Source organism: Callithrix jacchus, chromosome 8, assembly GCF_049354715.1.
Source record: "Callithrix jacchus isolate 240 chromosome 8, calJac240_pri, whole genome shotgun sequence".
Classification (NCBI taxonomy): Eukaryota; Metazoa; Chordata; class Mammalia; order Primates; family Cebidae; genus Callithrix; species Callithrix jacchus.
The window spans coordinates 19,998,276-20,026,084 of NC_133509.1; the positions used below are offsets into that span (position 1 = coordinate 19,998,276).

The 27,809-nt window shown below is 36.6% G+C and overlaps 1 protein-coding gene across 35 annotated transcripts in view; it reads left to right on the forward strand.

The window, feature by feature from the left end:
- The window catches only part of NEO1 (neogenin 1), a 244,174-nt gene that overhangs the window by 37,570 nt on the left and 178,795 nt on the right, over positions 1-27,809 (forward strand). For all 35 annotated transcript variants that reach the window (XM_078333622.1, XM_009005211.5, XM_035259163.3 and 32 more), the window contains exon 2: positions 26,685-27,002. Coding sequence is in view for 34 of the 35 variants with exons in the window: in XM_009005211.5 (XP_009003459.3) it covers positions 26,685-27,002 (318 nt within the window). In the remaining variant the exon portion in view is untranslated. The remainder of the gene's footprint in view (positions 1-26,684; positions 27,003-27,809) is intronic.

A 27,809-nucleotide genomic window follows, 5' to 3' on the forward strand; every position in this document is an offset into this window, starting at 1 on the left:
TATGGAGTTACCTTAAGTCCTGGTTTACTTGGGTCAGCTTATGCCTGTTCCTGGTGGGGGAAGACAGAACATTTAAACATATAATTACAACGAAATGTGGTAGGTGTTTATGGGATGATGGAAAAAGGATACCTAATCAAGTTGGAACCATAATAAGTGCACTCTCTCACTGTCAGATGTGTCTTGGTTTGGATAATATGTTATACAGTTACCTCGTATTTATGGTAAATTGGGCTTTTCCAGAATATAAGTGTGTTAAAAGCTTTGAGCCAAGTTTAACCAGGAACCTTCAAATCAGAGTATAGGAAATTATGTATGATCAGGAAAAACAGCCTATTTTTTGACATGTGTTAATCCTTTGTTAACCATGGTTTTCTAGCAACAGTTTTGGAAAATCTGGTTTTGTGTTTGTGTACCAACATTTTAAAAATTTCCATCTCAGTGTATGGTCAGTTCTATTCAATTCTCTTTAACATTTAGCAGGAGAACATCTACTGCTTCCTCTTGCTGTAGACCTTTGAGGTTGTGCAAATAGTCAATATTTTATTTCCATTTCAGTCCTGGTATGTGTAGATAGATGACTAAACTCAGGGAATTGAGCTTAAGCCACGCTTAAATTGTGACAGGCATGTTGTCAAGATTTGCCGAGTGAAATAGGAATCTAAATACAAAGAATACTCCATTTTAGGACAGTGAAAAAACAAATGCAGTCTGCATAATTTAAAATTATGGGATGTTTAGCAAATATATTTTATGCATACTACATTCCGGATCCTGTTCTAGACTCTGGGGATGAGCATTGAATAAGACAGACAGTCCTTTCCCTTTTGGAGCATATAGTCTCAGGGGAAGACAGAACATTTAAATATATAATTACAACGAAATGTAGTAGGTGTTAATGGAATGATGGAAAAGGGATACCTAATCAAGTTGGAACCATAAAATGTCCAAGCACTACTCATATACTTTATTAAAATTAAGCAGAAGGTACCCAGAACTTAAAAAATATTAAAACTCTAATATCCTGGTGTGATGTGTTAAGCATTCACTCTTTCCAGTGAAATGTATATGAGCCTGCAGAAAATAAATGTGCTGATATCTTGTTTGGAATTTAATCAAGCTAGGTGTATTTTTGCAGCTGTTCATTTTTGCTGCAGAATACATTTTATGTGAGTTCTTATGTTGGCTTAAATTTAAACAAAAGCCTAGTGTTATATTAACCTATTTATTAATAGCAAGTTATCAATAGAAAATTTATAAAATGATCAGTTATAAGTCTAGGTTTGTAGGAACTGTATTCTGGGTCTCCAGAAACAAAGTGAGTTAATCTGGATGCACAAAGCAGGGCACGTGTTGCTTCCAGTGTGCTAAGGTTTTAAAATGTGACATGTTTGAATATGTACATGTAATTTATTGTAGTTTAGAACTCTACTGAAAATTGAATTGAATATTTAAAGAATTCCTGAAGTTGTGCAAGTTAGGCCTACAGTCACTACTTAGAGCTAATCTATAGTCACTATCGACTTGTTGCTGTCTATAGTCACTGCTTGTAGCTATTGAGCACTTGAAATGTGTCTAATGCAACTGGAGAGTTTCTCTCTTTTTTTTCCCTCCCTCCCTCCCGTCTTCTTTTCTTTCTTATTTTGGATAAGGTCTTGCTCTGTTTACAGGTGGGAGTGCAGTGGTGTCATCACTAGCTCATTGTGACCACAAACTCCTGGGCTCAAGTGATCCTCCTGCCTCAGCCTCCCTGAGTAGCTAGGACTATAGTGTACACCACCACACCTGGTTAATTTTTTTCATTTTTTGTAGAGACAAAGTCCTACTTTATTGGCCAGGCTGGCCTCAAACTCCTGGCTTTAAGTGATCTGCCAGCCTTGGCTTCCCAAAGTTTTGGGATTACAGATGTGAGGCAATGTACCTGGCTATAATTTGAGATTTTCTGTGAGTGTGAAATGTACATTGGATTTCAAAGATTTAATATAAAAAAATGAAAAATCTCTTTTTTTGTTGTTTCTGAGACACTAGGCTGGAGTGCAGTGTCATTGATCATGGCTCAGTGCAGCCTGAACCTCTCAGGCTCAATTGATCCTCCCACTTCGGCCTCCCAAGTATCTGGGACTACATGTGTATGCCACCATGCCCAGCTAATTTTTGTTTTTTTTTTTTTGTAGAAATGGGGTTTCATCATGTTGCCCTGGCTGGTCTTGAACTCCAAGTCTGTCTGCGTCCACCTCCCACTGTGCCTGGCCTCATTATTATTTTTTATTGATCCCATGTTTAGTAGTATTTTAGGTAATTGGGTTACATATATTATTAAATTTAATTTTATCTGCTTTTTTATGTGACTACTAGAACATTTATAATTACATATGTGACTTTCATATATTTCTGTTGTGTGGCACTGACCTGAAGTATCTCTTCAGGGTCTCAAAACTCTTTAGAATATGATGCTTTGGGCACAAGTCTTTCATCTTTTGAACTCTCAGGTCAGGAAGTGCAATTGGGTTGCACATCGAAATTTGATACCATGAGTATACCTTACATCTTTATTAAAAATTTTTTTAAGTCAATTTACATGTAATTCTGTATTAGTAATCAGCAGTGCCTTTACTAAGTCACATAAGTGTTCAGTCTTATTTTTCAAACAGGATTGTAAACTTAAGGATAAAGATGAAGATTCTGCTGTATTTCTTGCAAATAGCTCACTAGATTGAAAATGCAATAAGCATATATTGAGCTGAGGAAGTCCCAAAACACCATGTACTATACAGTGATGTTTAGAGTTACTCAAAGAGAGAGAAGATACTTAAGGCTATGGTGATCTGCAGTAGTGTCAGGGAAAAGATGTAATTATGACCCATAACAGTGATAAAATTACCCAGCATTGATAACATTTGATACTTTCAGAAGGCTTGAGAGGGGCCATCGACCTCATAGTGAAGATGGGTGACACTAAGTCTGTTTCAAATAAAAGCAATGCAAAGAAGACTGACTGGACCCTGAGCTACAAAGACAAAACTAAAAATCAGCTCATGAAGGTCACCAGACTTGCAACTTACTGGCATTTATGAAGAGAATTTCATCTTAGAAATACAGAGTTTTATGTTTATATGATGTTTTTAGTCAGATTTCTCCAGAGAGACAGACTGGATATATATATAGAGAGATAAATGAGAAGAGGTTTATTAGGGGAATTGGCTCGTTTGATTATGGTGGCTCAGAAGTCTCACGATAGGCCATCTGCAAGCTGGGTAACCAGGGAAGCTGTTATCCTGGCTCAGGACAACAGCTTCTAAGGTCCCCAAACCGGAGAAGCCTATATTGTGGTTCAGACCAGCTCCAGAGGATCGAAACTAAAGACGCTGATGGTGTAACTCTCAGTCCAAGGCCACAGGCCTGAGAGGTTGGGAGCTGCCTGCTAGTGCAAGTCCCAGAGTCCAAAAGCCAAAGAAGCTGGAGTTCTGATGTTCAAGTGCAGGAGAAGAAGAGTGTCCTGGCTCCAGAAGAGAGAGCAAGAATGCACCCTTCCTCTGCCTCTTGTTCCATCCAGCTCCCCAGCCAATTGGATGGGGGCCACTCATGTTTAGGGCAAATCTTCCTCACCAAGTCCTACTGACACATTGGTCTCCTCTGGAAACACTCTCACAGACACACCTGGGGCAGCCCAATCATTCTAATCAAAAGCAAAACCTGGCCGGGTACAGTGGCTCATGTCTGTAATCCCAGCATTTTGGGAGGCTGAGGCAGGAGGATCACCTGAAGTCAGTAGTTTTGAGACCAGCCTGGCGAACATGGTGAAATCTCATCTCCACTAAAAACACAAAAATTAGCCAGGCATGGTGGCACATGCCTGTAATCCCAGCAACTCAGGAGGTTGAGGCAGGAGAATCACTTGAACCCAGGAGGTGGAAGCTGCAGTGAGTCAAGATCGCACCATTGCACTTCTTCCTGAGCGAGAGAGCGAGAGACTCCATCTAAAAAGGAAAACCCACCTGTGTTTCCTTTTCAGCAGGAAAGGGATAGATTCAGTTAGCATTTAGAATAATTTATGCTTTACCAGCTATCTAGGTATCCCTATCCCTTAGTCTAGTGAAGTTGACACCCCACATCATGTATAATATGAAGTCAAAATTGTTTTAGTATCATTAAAGGTTTAATGATAAAGTTAAAATAACAATTCAGGAGAAAGGGGAAGGGCAATAACCAATAAAAAGGCAATAAAGGACACACTGTTTCAATCAGACTCCAGTCAGGCGATAGAAACCGTATTAATAATTTGAGCAGGGAAATTTTAATAAAAAACATTGTTATTTCGGGGAAAAGTCAAGTAACCATTAATAGGAGTAAAAGTGAACTTGAAGATGTGCAGAATTAGGTACATCCCTTTAGCATCCTTGCCTTGGCAGAGCCTGATGTCAGGTTAGCTGACAAAGGAATCACATAGTCTAAAGAATCCAGTTCCAGTAGAAAAAGGCAGAACAATGAAGGGTGAGTTTAAAGCTAAGAGGCGATAAGTTAATAACTGGTACAAGCTCAAAAGAGAAGGAGTTTCTATACAAATTTGGGATAATGCTTTGGAAGTATCAGTAGAAAGTCAGGACAGTGGTGATATCACTTTCTGTTTTTTAGTTATCATAAGAAAATGACCAGATTATGTATGGAGAGCCAGGTTTCAGTTAGGAAAACTTTGAAAAGTTCAGAGTGAATTGGAGATTTCTTTACACTAAAATGGATTCTGTACGATACTGTGGGAAAGATCGGGATGGTAAGTATTGGGAGAAAGGAAGTTACTCTCTTAAGTGGAAGGGGGCATCATTAGAATCACAGAAGTTCCTCCAGCCTTTACAAAAACAGGGAATGTGGGAGGAGAAGAAGATTTGGGTGTGAGATGATTTTAATTTTAGATTTGTTAATCTGTTTGTTATGAGCTGTCCTCAGACCTCTAAAGAAGACCTTAAGGAAGAAAGTTAAGGAGAGAGATTTGGAAATCATATTTTAGGATCATGATAGTTGAGGCTGGAAAATGTGCAGTTACCAGAAAAGCAAGAGTAGAGGAAACCAAGGACTGATTTTTGTGAACTACTTTACTTCTAGAGGATTACAATAGAAGAAAATTTCAAGGAGATGGAAATAAAGGAGAGTTTTTAATGTGCAGTGTGACAGAGGAGACATCATCAAGAGGGAGTTAGTTGGTCAGCGTGAAACACCTGAAGACATCAGAAGTCACAGAGGAAGAGGATTGAATAAAGGCCTTTGAGTTTTGGCAAAATGGAGATAGACGGTAGCTCTGGGGAAGCTGATGAGTCAATAAAGCTTGTCGTTAAGGAATGGAAAGTGAGGAAGCTGAAGGCAGGAGTACAGATTACTATTTCAGGAAGTTTTGCAGTGAAGGGAAGGAGTGGAAGGGAAGAGAATATCTATCATGGGATTAGCAAGATTAAGGGAAAGACTAAAGAAAAATTTTGATGAGAAATTTTTGTAGATCAGGGCAAAGATTCAGTGGAAAGGAAGATACTGGACCAGGAGCAAGGGTGCAGAGTTGTTTGAAATGATGAAATATGGTCGGGATGAAAATGTAGGGAAAAATGATACCAAGGAGAGAGATGCAGGGAACAAAGGAATTGTGCTTCTTTTAGGTTGAGACATGAAATAGCTGATATTTGGCCAGTTTTTAACCTAAAAGTAAGCAGTTTCAAACACCTTTACCTGATACTCATGGTGGAAAGTAAAGAGGAAAGATGCAAAAGAAATTTTGAAGTACAAAGAAGAGAGATTCAATTCAAATGCATTCAAGGGATTGCATTTTCTCAAATAGGCAAGTTTGTCTTCACAGAATGGGGTCAGGGTAAAAAGAGTGGAAAAGTTTGCGATAAATACTGTGGGGAATGTGCAGTTACAGTCACAAAGAAGAATTAAGGGGCAGTAGTCTCAAAACAAAACCAAGTCTAGGATGAAAGGAGAGGCAAAGGACCGGGAGAGGATGGTTATATTCGAAAGAGAGCATTTCAGTTAATTTTGATAAATTAATTGGGCCTGAAATAGAGTAGACAGAAAGAGTGAGGCCTTGAGGCTAGAAAAACTCTTAAGAAGAAGGAAGATGCTTCCTAAGAAGATTCAGAAAGAGTAAGGAAGGAGAAGTGTTAGGTTTTAATTGTTGAACTTGAGTTGACTTGAAGGAAGAGATTCAGATTTTTGTATCATTATTGTGGATAGTTGCAGTTCTGAGAATGAATAAACTCTTTGAGGAAGCAAATACAGACAGAAGGTCATCTTATTTTTATTGGTTAGTAATTCAGCAGGGTCAAGTATTTTCAAACCACTTATCTTTCTGTCTCTTGATTATAATGTTGAGTGAACATTTTATTTTTGATTAAAAACAATTTTTTTTGTCTCCCTACCTGCTTTTCAGAAGTAGGAAATTTCACTTCTTTTTAAGACTGGACCTAAGTATATGTAGTAAAGAATAAGAATGGAAGCATAGATTAGAATTAATTAGTTCAGTGATTTGTAAATACCTGATAAAGTATTTTGATAATTGTTTTTGGTTTCTTAGAGAAAAAATATCTCCTAGGGAAGATTTATTTCCTGCATGTGAATGAAAATGTTTTGACATATGATATAGGAGGAGTGAACCAGTAACTTCACCTTCTGGGCATCTACCTCACCATGTAGAAAACAAAATGAAGACTTTGGCAAGCAGACAAATAAAAATATGCAATGCCTGGAAAATAACAAATGTGTTAAAAAGATAATATTGCCCATATTGAGGGAAGTACAGATTAAAACAACTTATACCATTCTTTTTTGCTCCTTAACTTGGTCAACATTTAAAGGCTTCCCAGTGTTGACAAAGAAAAGGGAAAATGTCTCTCTCATAATAGTATTGAAGGGAATGTAAGTTGATATAGCCTTTTTTCTAGGTGGCGGTATTTATCAAAATTTAAAATATGCATTATATTTTACTTAGTAATTCTGCTTCTAGAAATCTATCCTATAGATACCCCTCAAGTGTACAGAAAGTTGTGAGCACAGAGATGTTCACTGAAGCATTGTTTATAATAGCAACAAACTGGAAATGACTTAAACACTGACTGTTAGGTATAGCCCTCCTACATAGAATGACCATATGTCCAAAGTTGCTTGGGACAGACTCAGTTTACACCTGTGCTATCAGCATCATTATTTAGAGCATTTTATTTTACTCTCACAAGTGTCCTGGTTTGGAAGATAATTTACATGTTTGGTATATGTTCACACTAATAGCATGGAGAACTATGCAGCTGTTAAAAATTATGAGAAAAATACCTTTCTGTAGGTATTAATATAGAAATGTATTCAAGATATATTGTTATGTGAGAGAAACAAGTTGCAGAACAATATATATTATTCCATTTATTTCATTTTATTTTTATTTTCTTGAGATGGAATCTTGCTCTGTTGCCCAGGTTGGAGTGCAGTAGCATGATCTTGGCTCACTGCAACATCTGCCTCCTGCATTGAAGTGATTCTCCTGCCTCAGCCTCCTGAGTAGCTGGGACTACAGGCGTGTGCCACCATGTCTGGCTTTTACTCCCTTCATTTAAAAAAGTAAAATCTCTAAGCTCTCTGCATGTGAGTGAAAGAAAATGAGAGACAGGAGGTGAAAATGTCTGGAAGGATTCATACTAATTTGTTAATACGATAATCTCTGGTTAAAGATGGCAGCCTAATGAATAGGCATATATTGAAGTTTTTAATGACCTTGACAGGTTTGAAGAGTAGTGGTCAGGTATTTTATAGAATGTTTCTCTGTTGGGATTTGTCTGATGTTTTTCTCAGGATTAGATTAGGGCTTATGGTTTTGGAAGTATGACCACAGAGGTAAAGTGCCATCACACCCTTTCGAGAGTATATACTACCAACATGATGTATCACTATTAACATTGACCTTGATCACCTGGCTGAGGTTGTGTTTGTCAAGTTCTCCGTGGTAAAGTTACCTTTTTTCTATACTGCACTCTTTTGAGAAGAAAGTCACTGGGCAGCCTACACTTCAGAAGTGGGGAGTTATGTTCCCCTTGTAGAGGGTGGAGTTTCTGTGTGAATTATTTGGACATTTTCTGCCTGGGGTTTGTCTTTTTCTCCATTTTAAAATCTTTCAACTGTATATATCAATATGAACTCATGGATATTTATACTTTGGGTTATAATCCAGTAATCCTTTATTAGTTTTGTTGCTTAAATGGTTTCAGCTTTGACCATTTGAAGTTCCTTTGTTTTTTGTTTTTTTTTGTTTTTTGATACAGGGTCATGCTCTGTCACCCAGGCTGGACTGGCAGTGGGATGCTCACGGCTCACTGCATCCTCTGCCTCCCAGACTCAGGTGATCCTCCTACCTCAACCTCCCAAGTAGCTGGGACCACAGGTGCACACCACCACACCCAGCTAAATTTTGTATTTTTTATAGAGATGGGGTTTCGCCACATTGCCCAGGCTGGTCTGGAACTCCTAAGCTCAAGTAACCTGCCTCGGCCTCCCAGAGTGCTGGGATTATAGGCATGAGCCATTGTGCCTGGCTGGAAGCTCCTTAATTTGGCCCCGGTGTCTCTTTGATATACCTCCATCATTGTGTTTTTTGTTTTGTTTTGTTTTTAGCACTTCCTTACCTTTGGACACTACAGGATGTTCCAGACTCATCATTTGTATTTCTTGCCTAACTTTAGAATTAACCATTCCTTCAAGGAGCCCTGGTTCCTTCCATAACTATTATTTTTTTTTATTGTGATGTGACTCATGTACTATATAATCCACCTATTTAAAACGTACAATTCAGTAGCTTTTAATATATTCACAGAGTTGTACAGTCATTGCCACAATCAATTTTAAAACATTTCCATCATTCCAAAAGAAATCTTTTACCCCATAAGCAGTGTACTTTCTGTTTCTCATGTTCCCGGATCCTAGATTACACTCTTTTTTGATTTACCTATTCAGGATATTTCATATAACAGCACAAACAATAGCAAACACAGCAGATATCTCAGTTGGTTTGGCTTACACAATTCTGACTGAAAAGTGGAGCAAACTTTTCACTCAATAGATATCAAAACATTTGTACCCAGATCAGCTGCAGACAACAGCAGAACTTTGGATGGAAATTTTAGGCAATTGGGATTAAGATCCTGAAGCATTTGAAGAATTGCAACAGGAGATGAAATGTGGCTTTACCAGTATAATGTTGAAGACAAAGCACAATCAAAGCAATGGCTACCAAGAGGTCGAAGTGGTGCAGTCAGAGCAAATGCAGACCAGTCAAGAGCAAAGATCATGGCAACAGTTTTTTGGGATGGCCAAGGCATACTTGCTTATTGACTTTTGGAGGGCAAAGAATGATGGCATCTGTTTATATGAGAATATTTTGAGAAAGCCAAAGTTTTAGCAGAAAAACGCACAGGAAAGCTTCACCACAGAGTCCTTCTCCCCCAGGGCACTACTCCTGCTCATTTTTTTTCATGAAACAAGGGCAACTTTGTGAGAGTTTTGATGGGAAATCAAAATAATTAGGCATCCACCTTAAAGTTCTGATTTGGCTTCTTCTGACATCCTTTTGTTTCCTAATCTTAAAAAATCTTCAAAGGGCACCAATTTTTCCTTACTTAATAATGTAAGGCTGGGTGCAGTGGTTTATACCTATAATTCCAGCACTTTGGGAGGCTGAGGTTGGAGGATTGCTTAAGCCCAGGAGTTCATGACAAACCTGGGCAACATGGTCCCTGTCTCTAAAAAAAAATAAAAAATTAGCTGGTGTGATAAGTCTGCTCTACTCAGAGGTTGAGGTGGGAGGATCACTTGGGCCCAGGTGGTCAAGGCTGCAGTGAGCTGTGATCATGCCTCTTGCACTCTAGCAAAACCCTATCTCCAAAAAAAAAAACCGTTTAATAATATTGTAAAACAGACTGCATTGAGTTGGCTAAATTTTAGGACTGAGTTCTTTAGGGATGGACTAAATGGGTGGTATCTTTGCTTACAAAAGTGTTTTGACCTTGATGGGGAGCTTGTGTTGAGAAATAAAGTTGATATTTAAAGTTTTTATCTTTTACTTTCATTTTTCCACAAACTTTTGGAAGTCCCTTCATATTTGGCCAGTCAGAGCCTCTTGGTGTTTTTTTGTTTTTTTTTTTTTTTAGATGAAATTATACTTTATTACCCAGCTGGAGCACAGTGGTGCAATCTTGGCTCACTGCAACCTCTGCCTCCCAGGTTCAAGCAATTCTCCGGCCGCAGCTTCCCAAGTATCTGGGATTACAGGCAGGTGCCACCATGTCTGGTTAATTTTTGTACTTTTAGTAGAGATGGGGTTTTGCCATGTTGGCTAGGCTGGTCTGGAACTCCTGACCTCAGGTGATGTGACCTCCCAGAGTGCTGGGATTATAGCCATGAGCCACCACACCCAGCCCAGACCCTCTTTTGAGTCTTCGAGATGACCTTAGTGGTCATTGATAGTTTTATTATCTGTTATGATGAAATGTTTCATATGCATTTCATTTTCGAATCCCAAACCTGGAGCTCTCCATCTTTTTTTTTTTTTTTTTTTTGGTAAGTTCTTTTGAGTGGAAAATGGTTCATAGAGACTAAAACCTGATCATGGAAAGTGCTCGTTGCTACTGGGTTGGTCATCAGTACTAGACCTTATAAGTGAAGTGATCTAGGATATACCTATCTTTTAAAGTAATAAAATGAATTTATATTGGTACTTAAAATTGAAGGCTAGAAGGTTGTACTTAATGCTATTGATTTTTACGTCTATAGTGTTTTTCTTCTACACCAAGAATATCATGTTCTCCATGGTATCAGTAAAGTTATTCATTTGCTTTATCCCAACACACACACACACACACACACACACACACACACACACAATAATAATACTAATACTAACTGCAATAAAGTGGTCATTAAAACAGTTAAAAATATTTTTGGTTCTTAGGGTATATCCTACTATGTATAGTTTGGTTACTGTGTTCTTAAATTGTCTTGAACTATTTCTCTGTGGGATTTTAATGACAGCTGGTGAATTAGGTTTGTCTGATTTCTACTTTCAATTTTTAGAGATTTTTAAAATTTAATTTTGTTTTTTAACTATGTAAAATGTTTACATAGCCTCAAAGTCAAATCTAAACTAGTTCTGTGAAGAGACTTAGCCTCAATTCCTGTCTCTTTCACCATGTTTCCTCTCTCTATGTGTATTAAAAGTTATGTCTGTGTGTGTATGTGTTAATATCCTACCTTCTTTAAGTAAATATACTCATTTTTCTCCAAACTTACTTTTTTCACTTAAGTTATTATACAGATCACCCCATGGTAGGAAATAAAGTTATTTTACAGTCCTGTGTACAACTGCATAGTACTTCCTTGTGTCAGTGTATCATAGTTGATTCAACATGTCCCTTACTGAGGGACATCAAAGTTGTTTCCAGGTTGTTACTATAAGTAGTGGTACAGTAAATTGCCTAGCCTGTACCTACCCGTTTTAATATTTTGGCTTGTTTTTATATTTGGCCCAATATTTTGTATTTTGGGAGAGATTCATAGACATGGGATTGCTAGGTAAAAGGGTAAATGCATATATAATTGTGCTGGATTTTGCGATTTTCCTCTATGGTGATTGTACCATGTTGCATTTCCATCCACCTATTTTCCTATACTTTGCCTGCAGAGTATGTTGTTAAACATTTGGATTTTTGCCAGTAGGATAGGTGAGCAATTGTATCTCACTGTAGTTTTAATTTGCATTTCTTTTATTATGAAGTTGAGCATCTTTTAAAATGATTAAGGGCCATTTCTATTCCATTTCAGTAACTAATTCTACATCTGTCTGAAAATGATATGCAGCAGTGTGGAAAGTCTTGTTTTACTCCCAGAGATGCATTTACAGCTGCTTATTGTGGGTATTTTGGGGTTAGTGTCCTATTCTTCTGATGCTGTTAACATCTTTCTCGAATTGTAGAGGTTTCCTCCTCTTTTCTTCAAGATTATTTTGTATCACAAGTGTGTTATCAAGCTATTAAGAGCTTAGTGAATGAATGAAATTTGTCTATGACAATGCAACAGCTTACCAATGCAGGATTGAATTAAGAAGCTCTTGAATTTAGTTTTTTCCATCAGTAAATGCACAGTTGAATAGAATAATTCTAGAACCTGGTCTACAGACCTTGTGAGACTGATAGGATTTTTCTAACACATCTATTTATTTTTGCATTGAAAGCTTGTGCATGTACAGAATTCTTTGCAGAAACTAGCTTTGATATTACAAGATTCCTTATTAAGGATTTTTAATCTTGTGTTCTTTTCTTTTGCATATATTTAAGTTGTTAGATTGTCCTATGGGATTTCATAAATATTACTTCTGTTAGTAAAGTTGCTGACAGCAGAAGCTTTCTATAAATTATTCATGTGCTATTTGTTTTCTGTGTTTGTGAATTAATGCAGCTTTACTCAGATATTTTTTTAACTGAACTTGGTAACAATTTGTAGAAATATGGTGGTGTACTTGAATAAAATCTGTAATACTTGTTTTCCATATGAGGAAAGTACTCTATTAGCAATGTTTAGAACAACATCAGCTCTCTAGAACATAACTGATTACGGAGGAATAATGCAAAAATCGTTTTCAAAAATGTGAAATAATTACTCTTATAAAACTGCTGCTTTTTCAAGGTGTGAACCACTGAATGTTACCATTTTCTGCTTCTCTTGTTTGCTATCATTTGTATACTTACTGTTCACTTTCATTTATTGAAAACCTCAGGTGTTATTTTACAGTCTTCCTCTCCATTTCAAACCTACACATTGTTCTCGATAATTTGTGTCTAATTGACTTGCATTCTCACTATCATTTTCCGTTCTTTAACCTCATCATCGCCAGTCACTTCTCTTCCGTGACATTTCAAACACCAGCTTCTATAAATGTGCCCCACCCCTTGTCATCACTCAGCAGTGCTAAAATATTAAAATAATACACCAGTCTCACATGGTCTCCAGTCATTCCAGGTTCCTCACATTATAGCTCTGCTATTTTTATCCATCTCAGTTCAGTCCTATTTATCTCCTTCCCTGCCTTACATTCCATAGAAAACCATTTTGATATGTTTTTCTTTTTCTTTTTTCTAATTTGACATGGAGTCTCACTCTTTTGCCCAGCCTGGGGTGCAGTGGTATGATCTTGGCTCACTGCAACCTCTGCCTCTCAGGTTCAAGCAATTCTCCTGCCTCAGCCTCTCAAATACCTGGGATTACAGGTGTGTGCCACCATGCCCAGCCAATTTTTGTATTTTTAGTAGAGACAGGGGTTTCACCATGTTGGCCAGGCAGGTCTCGAACTCCTGACCTCAGATGATCCACCCACCTAGGCCTCTCAAAGTGCTTGAATTACAAGTGTGAGCCACCGTGCCCAGCCACTTTGATATTTTGAACCCTCTTCATTGTCACTTTCAACTCATCTGCCTAGAAAAATTTAATTTCAAATGTCTGTTTTCCTTCCTTTTCTACTTTATAAAATCATACTCTCAAATTTGAACTTATTTAAATACAGTTACCAACGTTAACTGGGCTCTCGGAGTAGCCCAGTAATCCTATTTTGCCTCATTAGTGTGCTCTTCCATTTTTGCCACAGCTATTTCAGATGTTTTCCACTATCTGAAAATTCTGGTCCTTCCAAATACCACCAGCCTTTTCTCATCTGGTGCAGATGAACTCATCTCATATTTTAGAAGCTATACAAGCCATTAATGATTCCTGTAACTACCACCAAGCCTACTCATTTTCATTCTTCTTTCTTGTAACAAGAGAGGTAGCCTTCCTTCAATCCAAAATTAATCCTACACATCTTTTCTCATGTAAGCATTTAATGCTTTAAATTTCCCTTTAAGCATTGCTTTAGTTGCATTATACACATTAGTCATGCTGTATTTTCATTTTCATTAAATTCAGAATATTTTGTAATTTCTCTTGTGATTTCTTTGGTTTTGGGTTAGTTTATAAGTATGCTGCTTAATTTCCAAGTATCTTGAGATTTTTCAGGTTTCTGTTATTGATTTGTAGTTTAATTCCATTGTGGTTAGAAAACATACTTTGTACAATTTCAATCCCCTCATGTGCACATTAGCAGTCAAGGGGACTCTTCTGCCAAATTTTGGAGCATGCTCTTACTCTTGCTTTCTCTCTTGCACGTGCTTCTCTCCCATTCTTTCTGCAGCTCTTTTCTATTTGTACTCTGATCTGCAAATTGCAGTCTCCTTGGCCTCCCCAGTCCTGATCTCTGCCACTTCAACTCTGTGAGACTGCAAAGCTCTGTTTTTCCCTACCCCGTGCTGAGGCCTGGAAATGGTCTACAGGCTGTAAGATGGTGTCATTTTAGAGCTTACTTTATTTACCTCTCTCTCAAGGGTCATAGTCCTGTACTATCTGTTGTCTAGTGTCTGAAAACCATTGTCTCATCGATTTTGTCCAGTTTTTAGTTCTCCAAGACAAGGAAGGTCTCATCCTTGATACTCTAGTGTGGTCAGAAGCCTGCATCATCATCTTACCCTGTTCTTGCCTGAATCTATTTCAGTCTTTCTACTGGTTCTTTCCATAAACTTTTCAACTTGCTCAACTCTCTTCTCTATTGCAAAGAATATAAGAGAAAACCAAGCTCATGTCATCTTAATTTACCAACCTATCTCTCCTCTACCTTTTACAGTCATACTTTTCGAAAATTATGCTTACTTCTCAAAAATACTACTTTTCTGGGCAGGGCATTGAATTTCTTGAGTCTATACGACTAAGAGCGCCTGCTACGTGTTGCATAGTTTCTGTTATATTATAATTGCTTAGACAACAACCTAATGCAGTGTTTTCTCTTGAAGTCTTAATTTTGCAAAAGTATCTAGGAATAAGGACATTTTTCTAAATAACAATATCAATAATCACATCTAAGAAAATTAAAATTAATTCACGTAATGCTACCTAACATATTCAGCATTTGAAGTCACCTGGATATTCCCTAAATGTTTTTTGTTGCCCAGGATCCAATACATTTTCACTCATTGCATTTGCTTCTTTCTCATTAGTCTCATTAGTTCATGTGGAAAAGCCCTCTTACTGCCTTTGTTTTTTATGACATTCACTATTTTTTTCTTGAAGAGTCCAGGGTAGATGTCTTGTAGAATGTCTCATGTTCTTGATTTGTGTAATTATTTTTCCATGCTTAGATTTAGGTTAGACACTTTTGGCAAGAATACTACAGGCTGCTTATTGTGCCTCATCAGGATGTGTATGAAGCCGGGTTGTCCCACTACTGTTAATAATGAATTTGGTCACTCAGTTAAGATGGTGTCTGCCAGATCTGTCTATTGTAAAAGTACATTTACCCCTTTGTAATTAATGATTTGTGGATGAACTCAAATTGTGTGACTTCTGTTAGCCAGTGGTTTGGGCATTCATCAATAATGAATTAATTATTACTGAGCTTTTAATGAAAAGTTTCTAAAAAGTTTCATTTCCAAATAGACATTTCTGATTAGGCATTAAAAAGAGGGTACTGGTAGTCACTTAAAAATCCTTTCATTTTTGCTGTTTACATGTCAGGCCAGTTATTTATATTTGACAGCTGGGAAAGAACTTTGCTTTGAGTCCTCACAATTATTGTCGTTGTTCATATTAATCTTTTGCCCTTTCCAGAAATAATACAATGTTTGTTTTTTTATTAGAGAACTTGATTATTTTAAAACACATTAATGAAGGGTAACAAGCCAGTGCAATGGTATACAATGGAAATATAGTAAAAGTCAAATACATAATTTGTAATTCTAGATACCGTATTAGAAAAGTAAAAAGAAACAGGTAGAATTAGTTTTAATAATATATTTTATTTACATGAATATATTAAAAATATTTTCACATGTAAATATAAAAATTATTGATGAATATTCTACATTCTGTGTGTGTGCACTAAGGCTTCTAAATCTGGTGTGTATTTTATGCTATTTAAAGAAAATCTTAATTTAGATTAGCTATATTGTTATCGATAACCACATGTCATACATCACCATCCCTATTGGATAGTGCAGATCTGGTGGTTACAATCTTGGCGAAGAGGAACCAGACTAACTTTGTTCAGATCTTTCTCCTTTATCAGCTACCAGCGTAACTAGGCCAATTCTTTATTCTCTTTGTAGCTTAGTTTGCTCATTGTAAAATGTGGATAATAATAGTTCTTACCACTAGCAATGGGGAATTGAAATAATTAATGTAGGTTAATCTGGCACATAGTAAATGCTTAGTAAATGTTAACTCTTTTTAGCCTTTAGACTTTGTCCAGTAATTCCCATTCTGTTGTAGAAGTGTCCTTGTATTTTGTTAGGGGAGCTAGGACTAGATATTGAATCCCTTGACTTCTCTTTTTTATCTTGATGGTTTTGCCTTCAGTCCCTTGCTTTACAAAGTCTTCTGTGGTGACTTGCTAAACCAATAAGATGAACTAGATTATTTAGGAGAGTTTTAATTTCAAGCATTCTCTCCTCTTGTTACCATAATTTATTGAAATGAATGGGAAAACCCAGTACCTCTGCAAATGGCAATGAGTTAATGAGAGATTTATCATTATGATTTTTTAAACCCACAAAAGATGGAGAGCTACAGAATATGGGGTTGCTTTTTCTTTGTAAAACAAATAACTCTCTCCCACAGAAGGTATGTAATTGTAGCAGTAAGGTAAAACAGTTGCACATACAAAATTAAGGTGACCTTGAAGATTGATGAAGTATAGTTGTATCTAGTTCAGAGTTATTTAGAATGGCTTCCAAATTTGTTGATTATCGAGTCTTGTATTAGGTCACAATAACTTTGAAGTTTTGCAGAGGAGATGTCCTGTTTAAAAAGTAACTTGACAGTTTACTTTGCTATAACTTTTGGTACCTGGAATACTAGTAAATTATCATTGCCCATAGTAGAAAAATAAAACATCATTAAACAAAGAAGTATCAGTTAGTTGAAACCTTTGTAATCATTCACTGAATCAGCATTCCTAAAGATGATGTTGCTAAAATGAAGTGGTGGTAATTGAATATTACAGTGTAAACCAGTGCCAGGATTCAGGCCATTGGATTGTACCTCCAAGTTAATTTTTATGTTATATTATCATAACGTAAAAATTGTTATACATCAATATAACAAAAGTGGAACTGAAAAATACTCTTTGAGAAATTTAAAAGACTTTGCAACGGAATTGGGTGAATGTGCATCAGTATCAGGTCTTACTCATAGGAGAATCTTCTGGCCACTAGTATTACAAAAGTGGCTTATAAGATATTTCCAGGCTGGGTGCAGTGGCTTATGCCTGTATTCCCAGCACTTTGAGAGGGCAAGGCAGAAGGATGACTTGAAGCCAGGAGTTTGAGACCAGCCCTGGGTAACATAGGGAGGCCCTGCCTATACCAAAAAAAAAACACAAAAAACCAAACCAAAATAACCCCAAAAAGCTTTCATGAATGTTCTGTAATTAATGTGAAAATTCTTACAGTTTTCTCTTCTAGCACTATGAAAAATGACCAATTCATATTTCCCCCAGTTTTGAGCTAAAATATAGCTAAATATGAGCTAAATATTGCTAAGATTATTATTAACACACTTTTCCTGAGAATTGTTTTGGAGAATTTCCAGGTAACTGGTCAACATTGATGGTACTGTTTGTAGGTTATCACATTGCCCCTTGTCGTCTTGCACATCATGAAGAAGTTATATAAAATATTAACTTTAATTATTTATGGTACTTTAAGAAGTTACCTAAAACATTTTTACAAAGGACAGACTTCAAGTCATCTCGATGTCAAATTTTGGAGACTAAGGCTGATTTCAGAAAAGCAATGGAGATTTGATGTTATCCACAGTCACTAAGAATCACTAATACTTAATTCCATCTTGGCCCAGGCACTTTTCCTACCTGTAGGATCCTGAAAAAGGATAAAACAAAACAACAAACAAAAACCAAGATGCAAATAGTCATGGCAAGACAGGGATCATTTTAATACTCTCTGATAGGCTAGCCTGCTCATGGGAAGATAGACCTTAGAAAAGAGAAAAAAGCAAACAGGTAATTGCTGTAAAGATTACACATAGTGTAGAAGGATAGAGGACTAGGATCTCTTCAGAAATAGTTGTTAGAAAAGGCCTCTGTAGAAGGGACAGTTTGGTTAAAACATGAAGGAAGAAGCTAGCCATGTGACAGAGTGGATGCAGAGCAAGTGTTCCAGGCAGAAGGGATGGCACATGTGGAGGCCCCAGTGTGGGAAAGGACATAGATTGTTCAAGCAACTGAATAATGTGGCTTATTCAGAGTCCATTGAGAGAAGTGAGAGGAAGTGTGTGATACAAGATTAGGTTGGAGAAAGGCAGGACACAGGCCATGGTAATGAATTTGGATTTTATTTTAGCTGTAATGGGGAGCTGTTGAAAGATTAGACAGGGAAGAAAGATGGTCATACTTGGTTTTAAGATCACTTAATATTATTTTACACATAACAGTTGTGAAAATATGAGTAAAAGTACATTCCGTATTATTTTATACATAAGAATTTCTAAAATGTAATTGTGAAAACTGAAGTCCTAGATTGTTAGTGATTTTGGGAGAGATATTATAGGTTTTTGAACTGTGAATAGTTACTATTTATTGAAGACCTATTATCTGCCAAACAATGAGTGGGTTTTTTGTTTGTTTGTTTGTTTTTTGAGACGGAGTCTTACTCTGTCGCCAGGCTGGAATTCAGTGGTGCGATCTCGGCTCACTGCAGCCTCTGCCTCCAGGGTTCAAGTGATTCTCCTGCTCAGTCTCTCGAGTAGCTGGGACTACAGGCATGCACCACCACACCTGGCTAATTTTTATATTTTTAGTAGAGATGGGGTTTCACCAGCAATGAGGTATTTTACACAAATTTTCTTTCATCTTCACAGAAATTTCTTTGAAAGGAAGCATAATTTTTCCTGTTCGATGGGGGAGGAAATTTTAGATACAGAGAGAAATTAAGCAACTAGCACAGAAGGGCTAGAATTCAAAAACTATGGTTTGACTTTACTGACCATAGTTTTTTTTTTTTTTTAAGTATCTTTTTATAGGGAGGGAGCTAGAGGGAGAAGAACAAGGCTGAAAATTGAAGAAAAGGAAAGCACTCTTATTATTACCAATGTTTGTGGAATAAAGGAATTCAGATTTTTTTTTTTTTTAATTTGGGGGAATGATTGGGAAGGTAGGTGCTGTAAATTAGAACAATGTATCAAAGCACATTACCCTATAGAATTTGAATCTCCCTAGAATTTCCCTATAACACATTATGATCCCAAAGAATTTCAGATCCAGCTTTGATTAGACATTGACATTCATTGTTTTTATGGTATACTTGTAATCCATGAAGTTTTAAAAGCATATATGTTTATCAGACAATTAAAATGATCTATATAATGTTAACAATTACATGTTTTCCCCAGGAGAGTGGTTCTGTAAAGTTGAAATATAGAGAAGATGATGTGTCTGAGGTAGATCAGTTTTTGGAGAAATGAGCAGTGTAGGGCAGAGAGAGGCTGAGCTCTGGAACCAGGAGCGCTGTTACACAGCAACACAGGGTAGAAAACGTTTGTAACACTTGTGTGCCTGCTCTTAGTTGATAACATGAATGTTGCTGAGATTTTCGAATGTTAAATTATTTTTATTTTCTAATGTAGGTGAGAACTTAAAGCAAGATAGTCTGAACTGCATAGTGATAGTAGACACTAAAGGATCAGGATGGATGAAATATAGGATTTGGAGATTGACAGGAGGGATGGGATGGCTGAAAGAAACATTAATAAGCAGTAAAACGGGAAGTCCTTTGACAGTAGTGTCTTAGCTTATTATAATACATTGATGCTTATGATGAACATTACACAGAATGCTTGCATTTGTAGGTATATAACAATGCTGCCTATCCTGCCTTGCGTTTCTGCTACTATTAAACTTTGAAGCTCTTTTGGCAATAGGACAGATGATTTCATTTTATTTCTGCAAGTATTCAAATGCCATATGCTAATGTTTTACTCTGGGTACAATAAAGTTGAGAATAATTACTGGTCACACAATTAAGACATGCACTGAGTGATATGATTTGTTGCTATTGGTGAGAGTTACAACTGAAAGAAGTTCCCTGTGGATATTTTCTTTCCGCAAGATGGAATGCTATCAAGAAGTGTGAAGTATTCTATCAGAATGTGAGGAATAGTCTATCAGGAAGTGAGAGCTATTCCATTAAGAAGTGAGAAATTTGCAGAGACTTGGGAATGTAGAAGATACTAGACAGGATAATTAAACTATTTCAAAATGGAATCCAGTGACTCTGGCCATACTAAACCAAAATTAAGCAAATATAAGTGGCTGGGGAGTCAGGTCCCTGGGGAGAAGTATAGGACAGTTTTTATACAAAGTCAGCTAAGGAGTGGGTATTTGATAACCCTTCTATTGTGACAAAAAGTAAGTAAAGAATATGATGTTAGATCTTTTAGAAGATAATCTCCTGTTCCCAGCAAAGGCTTGTTCACCACCACCAGCAACAAAATTTTTGTTATTGAAAAAAAAAAGATAAGAATGTATATGCAGTTGATCATATATTTTAAAAAATGGCAATACAGATGGAGTAAAAGGTGTTTTCCCTGTACGCTCTCTGTCGGCAGCTCAAACCCACTGCTCTCCCCAGGGAGGAAACAATGTTAACTGTTCAGTGTTTGCTATTCTAGTCTTTTCCCTGTGTATTTACATTTAAATATGAGCACACAAGCATCTGTACATGGTACATATTTTAATATCAGAAGAGTCGTACTCTACATATTTTTAACAACATTTTTTATTATTTATGCATCTTGACACTCTTAATCTCAGCATACAAATATACCCAAGACTTTTCATAATGTTCCTCTCCTGTGCAGACTATGTGTGCATATATGAATTTATGAATGAAGATAGCTATATTTCTGCTTAAGTATTAGTATTTTTATGTAAAATATTTAGAAAATACCAAAGGTGAAAGAAAAAAAATAAAAACTGAAATCCTTGAGATAATCCCTATTTTGGTGACCACTTAAAAAATGTTTTTCTTTAGGCATTTACATGAGTGTGAACATACGTCACATCTGCCACACATATAGGTATAATATTTATTTATTTTTTGAGACAAGGTCTCCCTCAGTCACCCAGACTGGAGTGCAGTGGTGTAATCTTGGCTCACTGCATCTTCTGCCTCCCATGCTCCAGTGATCCTCCCACCTCAGCCTACTGAGTAGCTGGAACTACAGGTACAAGTTACCACTCCTGGCTAATTTTTGTTTTGTTTTGTTTTTGGTAGAGATGGGGTTTAGACATGTTGCCCAGGCTGGTCTCAAACGCCTGGGCTCAAGCAGTCTGCCCACCTTGGCCCCCCAAATTGCTGGGATTACAGGGGTGGGCCACTGTGCCGAACCAGTGTAATATTTATAAATGGACTATACATACAAGATGCTTTTTATCATGGAACTATTTTATATGCTTGGGGATTTTTATCTTTCCTCCACATCCTTTCTCCTATCCTTCCCCTCCCAGTAACCAGTAGTAGCAACCTGGTGTAAACTTTTCCTACCTTTTTCAATGCCCATATAATCAGATATATGTGAATTATATAATTTACACTTATCTGCATTATTCGTTTTTTGCAGAACTCATTCTACATCAACTGAAACATAGCTCACTAATTTTTTGCTGGATAATATTCTAAGGCAAGGATCAGCAAACTACAATAAATCGACCAAATCCATTCAGCCACCTATTTGTATAAATAAAGTTTTATTGGGACGTAGCTTCACCCATTTTTGTATTGAGCAGTTTAGCCTTTCAAATTATCTGTTATATGTGACACAGTTTCCCCCAAATCCATTGTTTGTCTTTTGCTTTGGTATGGTATTTTGCCATAAAAAGTTGGTTTAAAAAATTTTTTTCATGCGATAAAGTAAAACATGCTTCTTCTTTTCTAGCTTTGAGTTTCTGATTTTGATTTAAAAGGTTGCCTAACTCCAGGATTATTGTATTTTCCTAAAATTTATTCTAAGATTTTTGTCACTTACATTTTTCATAGGCCTTGAACACATTTTTATGTCTGTATTGAGTGGCATTGTAATATAATGTAGTATAAGATCACAGATAATGAGCAAATAGCTAAAAATAATGTAATAAAAGTCACAGACTGGTTCTGTGATTTACCACCGTTGCGACCTTTGACAAGATCCTTAACATTTATGTGTTTTTTGTTTTCCTCTCTCAAATGGGGCTGATTCTTGTACTGTTTTGTAAGATAACAGTGAAGTTTAAATAAGTGGTTAATATGTAGAAAATATTTAGAACATTATCTGGTACATAGAAACACGCCAGTGCTTACTATTATTACACAGTGTGAGTAGGCATCTCATTTTTTTCCCATTTGGATAACCAGTTGTCCTGGTAACATTTACTGAATAGTTTATCCCTTTTCTCAATTGATTTAAAATGTCGTCTCTCCTATATATTAAGTTTTCAAATGTATATAGCTCTGTTTTGGGACTTTATAGCCTATGTGTCTTTATCCCCTGCTCCAGAGCCACAGTGGCTTAATTACTGTAGTTTTACACATACTGGTAACTAATGAATGAGTCCCTTTACTTTGTTTTGCAGAATTACTTTGGCTTTTAATGGCTTTTTCTTTTTTGCTTTTCCATTATAGTTTTGTAAATGCTAATCACAATTTACAAAAATTGTTTGTTATTAAGTCTTTGCATGGAAGGGAGTGATACTAAGTTTCCATTATTAGAACCTACAGTTCCTCATTAATATATATATTTTTTCAGACGGAGTTTTGCTCCTGTTACCCAGGCTGGAGTGCAATGGCACGATCTCGGCTCACTGCAACCTCCGCCTCTTGGGTTCAGGCAATTCTCCTCCCTCAGCCTTCCGAGTAGCTGGGATTACAGGCATGCGCCACCATGCCCTGCTAATTTTTTTTGTATTTTTTTTTTTAGTAGAGATGGGGTTTTCACCATGTTGACCAGGATGGTCTCGATCTCTTGACCTCGTGATCCACCCGCCTTGGCCTCCCAAAGTGCTGGGATTACAGGCTTGAGCCACCGCACCCGGCCTCCTCATTAATATTTTAACCAGTGGAAGTTTTTAGAAGTTATCTGCTTATATAATCAGATACCATACACTATGATGGGTTGGTACCATCCACTGTGCTAGCTGGGGACTGGGAATATAGCAAATGAAAACTGTAGAAAGATCATAAGCCTACAGTTTCCAAAGTATACCCTGAGGTACCCAAAGGCACCTCAGAGAACTCTCAGAGTCAGTGGCCACACCTGTTGGAAACTATGCAAACTTCTAGCTCAAGGCAGTTCACAGTTTCAGCATCTCATTGTACTATCTTCATTTTGTAGCTGTGATATCTTTGTGAATTGAGCTTTTGGTGGTTACTGTTTTAAAAAGCAAGTACTATGCAAAAATCAGCGTGACAGGAAATGTGGGTGGCAGTATTTAGTTGTACAGCATCTAAGTTTTAGAAGTTGTGTGGTGCCCTATAGGTGTGAACATCCCATAGTAACTAGTTGTGGTTATTTAAAAATGAAATATATATGTTTCAGTTTGCATGTATTATTTTTTCAAAAAGGTGCTAACTTGTTGGGAGATAGATACTCATTTGTTTGAACCTAACTGTTAAAAAAAAATAGAACAGTTAGCTATTTCTTTTGACCTATAGAATTCTTGAAAAAGAAAATAAGGGTACTAGGAACCAAGCAAGTTTGGGAACCTCTCCTCTTTAACAAACAAGTTATTAGAAATATTCAAAAATTAAGAACATTTGGAGTGTTCTGGAGGTAGAGTATACATCATGCTTACTTAGAACAGGCAAAACTAACATAGCCTGGGCACCAGGGACAGAGCATTTCTGGGCAATTGATGTTTAAGCTAAGCTTGAGGGAAGACTGGGAACTGGCTGAAAAGGAGTGGTGATGGGAATAGTTTGTGTGAAGAGGCGGGAGCTGTGGGGTACTGACTGGAGAGCGATACAGGAGGGCTGGAGATAGGCAGACGCTAGATCACTTGGTGACTGATGTGGCAGTTCCTTAAGATTTCTTTGTAAAAGGCAGCAGCAAGCCTTTGAGTGAAGAGAGGATATATCTTAGGTCACTGCCCTCCTACTGAGGGAACAAAATACAAAATGATATATAGAAATATTTATGTAACACTGTATTCTCAATAATTTAGAGTGAATATTTTTGGTAAAAATTTTGAAGTGCCTTGATTTTCAAAGGCATTTGTAAGCTTTCCTATGAGTGTAATTTTCTCTTAATTTTTCAAACACATATACTTTTTTTTGGTCAACTTGGCTCAATTTTAAAAATGAAATAAAATCAAAAGCAAGTCAGTGTTACTGCAAAACATTTAAATTGTAATTTTGGGGGTATTTTTTCAAATGGCAAAACCTGTGTTGTAATTTTGAAATAAAATATGTTTTATTAGCAGTAATAAAATATTTCAGATTTTAAATTTGCATATTTTAACCACCAGTTTGAATGTATTATTTTTTCAAAAAGGCGCTAACTTCTTGGGACATAGGTACTCATTTGAAAATGACCGTGGGAGTTGTCTGAGATGCCTTTGGGTATCTTGGGGTATAGTTTGGGAACTGCAGGCTTAGGATCTATCTTTCTGCAGTTTTCATTTGCTATATTCCCAGTACCCACCTAGCATGGTGGATGGTACCAATAACCAGATAACTTCTAAAAACTTCCACTGGCTAAAGAATTAATGAGAGACTGCAGGTTCCATTCTAATAATGACCACTTTGTATCACTCCTTTCCATGCTGAGACTTAATATCAACCACTTTTTGTAAACTGAGTTGCACAACTGAGTTGTTAATAGTTACACAGTAGACATATAAAGGTAATTTCTCTTAGTTTAGCTGTTTTATATCCTATTGTTTATGTTTATTCTACGATTCCAGTCAATTAATGCAACATAACCATTTTGATAGTAATAAGAAACTAACTGCAGGCTACTTTTGAAAAATTTCTTAGCTTATTTTCAGGAATTTTAAGACTTGCAAAATAAATTTCATGGCCATTAAATGGACGTAGAGACCTGAAACTCTTTTCTAATACCTGTTTGTGGTTTTTGGGAAAGAATGATTAGTGTGATTAGAATTAGAATTTGTTTATCATTGAAGTGTTGGAAAACTTTTAAAACAATTGAATGTTATTTTCTTCCCTTTGCCCAGTGTGTTTTATATTTCTTTCTTTTTTTTTTTTCTTTGAGACAGAGACTTGCTCTGTCGCCAGGCTGGAGTGCAGTGGTGTGATCTTGGCTCACTGCAGCCTCTGCCTCCTGGGTTCAAGCAATTCTCCTGCCTCAGTCTCTCCAGTAGCTGGGACTAAAGGTGTGCGCCACCATGCCCTGCTAATTTTTGTATTTTTAATAGAGATGGGGTTTCACTATGTTGGCCAGGATGGTCTTGATCTCTTGACCTCATAATCCACCCGCTTTGGCTTCCCAAAGTGCTGGGATTACAGGCGTGAGCCACCACACCCAGACATGTTTTATATTTCTTTAGAGCTGCTTGTTCATTATATAATACAGAATTTATATTATCCTTAAATTCATAATGTAAATAAATTATAAAGGTCTGTAGATATATTTGAAAACAGTCTTAGTTTCATTTGTTGGATTAGATTTTTCTGATTTTTCACGAGGAAAGCTGATGACAACTTGAATTGTTTATAAGGGAATTGGTCAGAAGTTTTCTTGAAGAAAAGTGATAAGTGGCTGAGAATATAAGGTTTATAGCAAATATTTTTCCATAAACTTTGTTCTTCTCATATTCAAAGAACTGTCAGGGACTTAGAAAATTAAGCCAATTCCTCACGTGCTCTTTACACTAAAATGAATTCTAGATGAAGATTAAATGTAGAAAATCACAAAATGTAGAAAACCGCAAAAGTAATAGAACGAATCAAGGCTGAAATTTTTTATAATCTTGGTATAAAAAAGACCTTAACCATAACATTTAGCTTAAAATGTATTCTTATAACAAATATTATAAAGTCAAATGGAAAAAAATAAGATTTGCAAAATATAACAGATTGCTTTTTCAGTCAATCGGATGAATAAATTCACTAGAAAAATGGACAAAGTGTTTTTATAGTACATTTATGAAGGAAATACAAATAACTAATAATCATAAAAAGATACCTCTTAATGAAGAATCATTTTAATTTTCTGCCTCCTTTATGTTCAATAGAGAATTTCACTTTGAATGCAGTAAGTTAAAGTATTTGTAAATCTAATTCTTGGGTTTGAAATAAAACTTCCATTATTTTATATCATTTGTATCATTTAACAAGGCTTGATTATCTCAGGTAGAAAGTTTTTCCCCCCGCAATATGCTTTTGAATGAGTCAAAGTTTAGTTTCCTAGTAGAAAGTAAATTTTATTTGTTAGACTTTTATAGTGAGATGACTATATTTGTGTGTCACATCCAAAGAGCAGCAGTTAATAATTTTTGGACTTGTTAGTAGTATATTTTCTGACAGAAATAGTAGAAGAAAGTTTTGCTTAACTTCGTTTTTTTACCTTTATTTTTGTAGGAGCCAGCATTCGAACGTTCACTCCATTTTATTTTCTGGTGGAGCCAGTGGATACACTCTCAGTTAGAGGCTCTTCTGTTATATTAAACTGTTCAGCATATTCTGAGCCTTCTCCAAAAATTGAATGGAAAAAAGATGGAACTTTTTTAAACTTAGTATCAGATGATCGACGCCAGCTTCTCCCAGATGGATCTTTATTTATCAGCAATGTGGTGCATTCCAAACACAATAAACCTGACGAAGGTTATTATCAGTGTGTGGCCACTGTTGAGAGTCTTGGAACTATTGTCAGTAGAACAGCCAAGCTCACAGTAGCAGGTAAGTTTTAAGTGATTTTTTTTTTTTTGCATTTTGAAATATTTATAATGTGTACATCTTGATAAAAGCACTGTTCTCTTGGAGTTTTCATTTAATTAGTAGCAACAAATATACTCATTTGACAGATATCAATTTTGCATATATTCTGTGTATAGGCCCTTGCTGTAGGGCTTGTTCAGTGTCATGAGGATAAACTGTGGTGTGTTTCCACTTGTCTGATGACTTAATATTGCTATCAGAAGTACTGAGCAATTCTTTTCTCCTTTTAAACTTGGAAGTGGCAGAGGAAGTGGTATAGGAAAATTAAATCATTTGGTGGCCAACTTCTATCTTACCCAGCATAACCATTTAGTATGGTTTTGTAAAACTTGAAGTGAAGTCAGAATCCTGGTTCCTTAATGCCTTAACCAAGGAAATGATGTTCAACTGGATTGATTTAAAATCTAGAGAGTGTGTATTAAAGTGGAGAGCAGAAAGTTGTAAAGGGCAGAAAGTTGTAAAGGATACTTCTGAAAAGAATACTCCTGAAAAGGAGTATCCTTATTTGAAGAATGATGGAAAGTGTAAGAGAAATTAGGGATCTAGGAGTCTGCCAAGCTGGCTGCATAGACACAGTTCTAGTGCTTAGCTCCCAATGAGAGAGACGCATAGAGCAAGTGATCTCTGCATCTTCAAAGGAGGTACCAGGTTCATCCCAAAGGGTCTGGTTGGACAGTGGGCATAGCCCAAAGAGGGCAGACTGAGGCGGGGTGGGGTGCTGCTCCACCTGGGAAGTGTATCTAACCAGAGGATCAGGGGCTTCTTCCT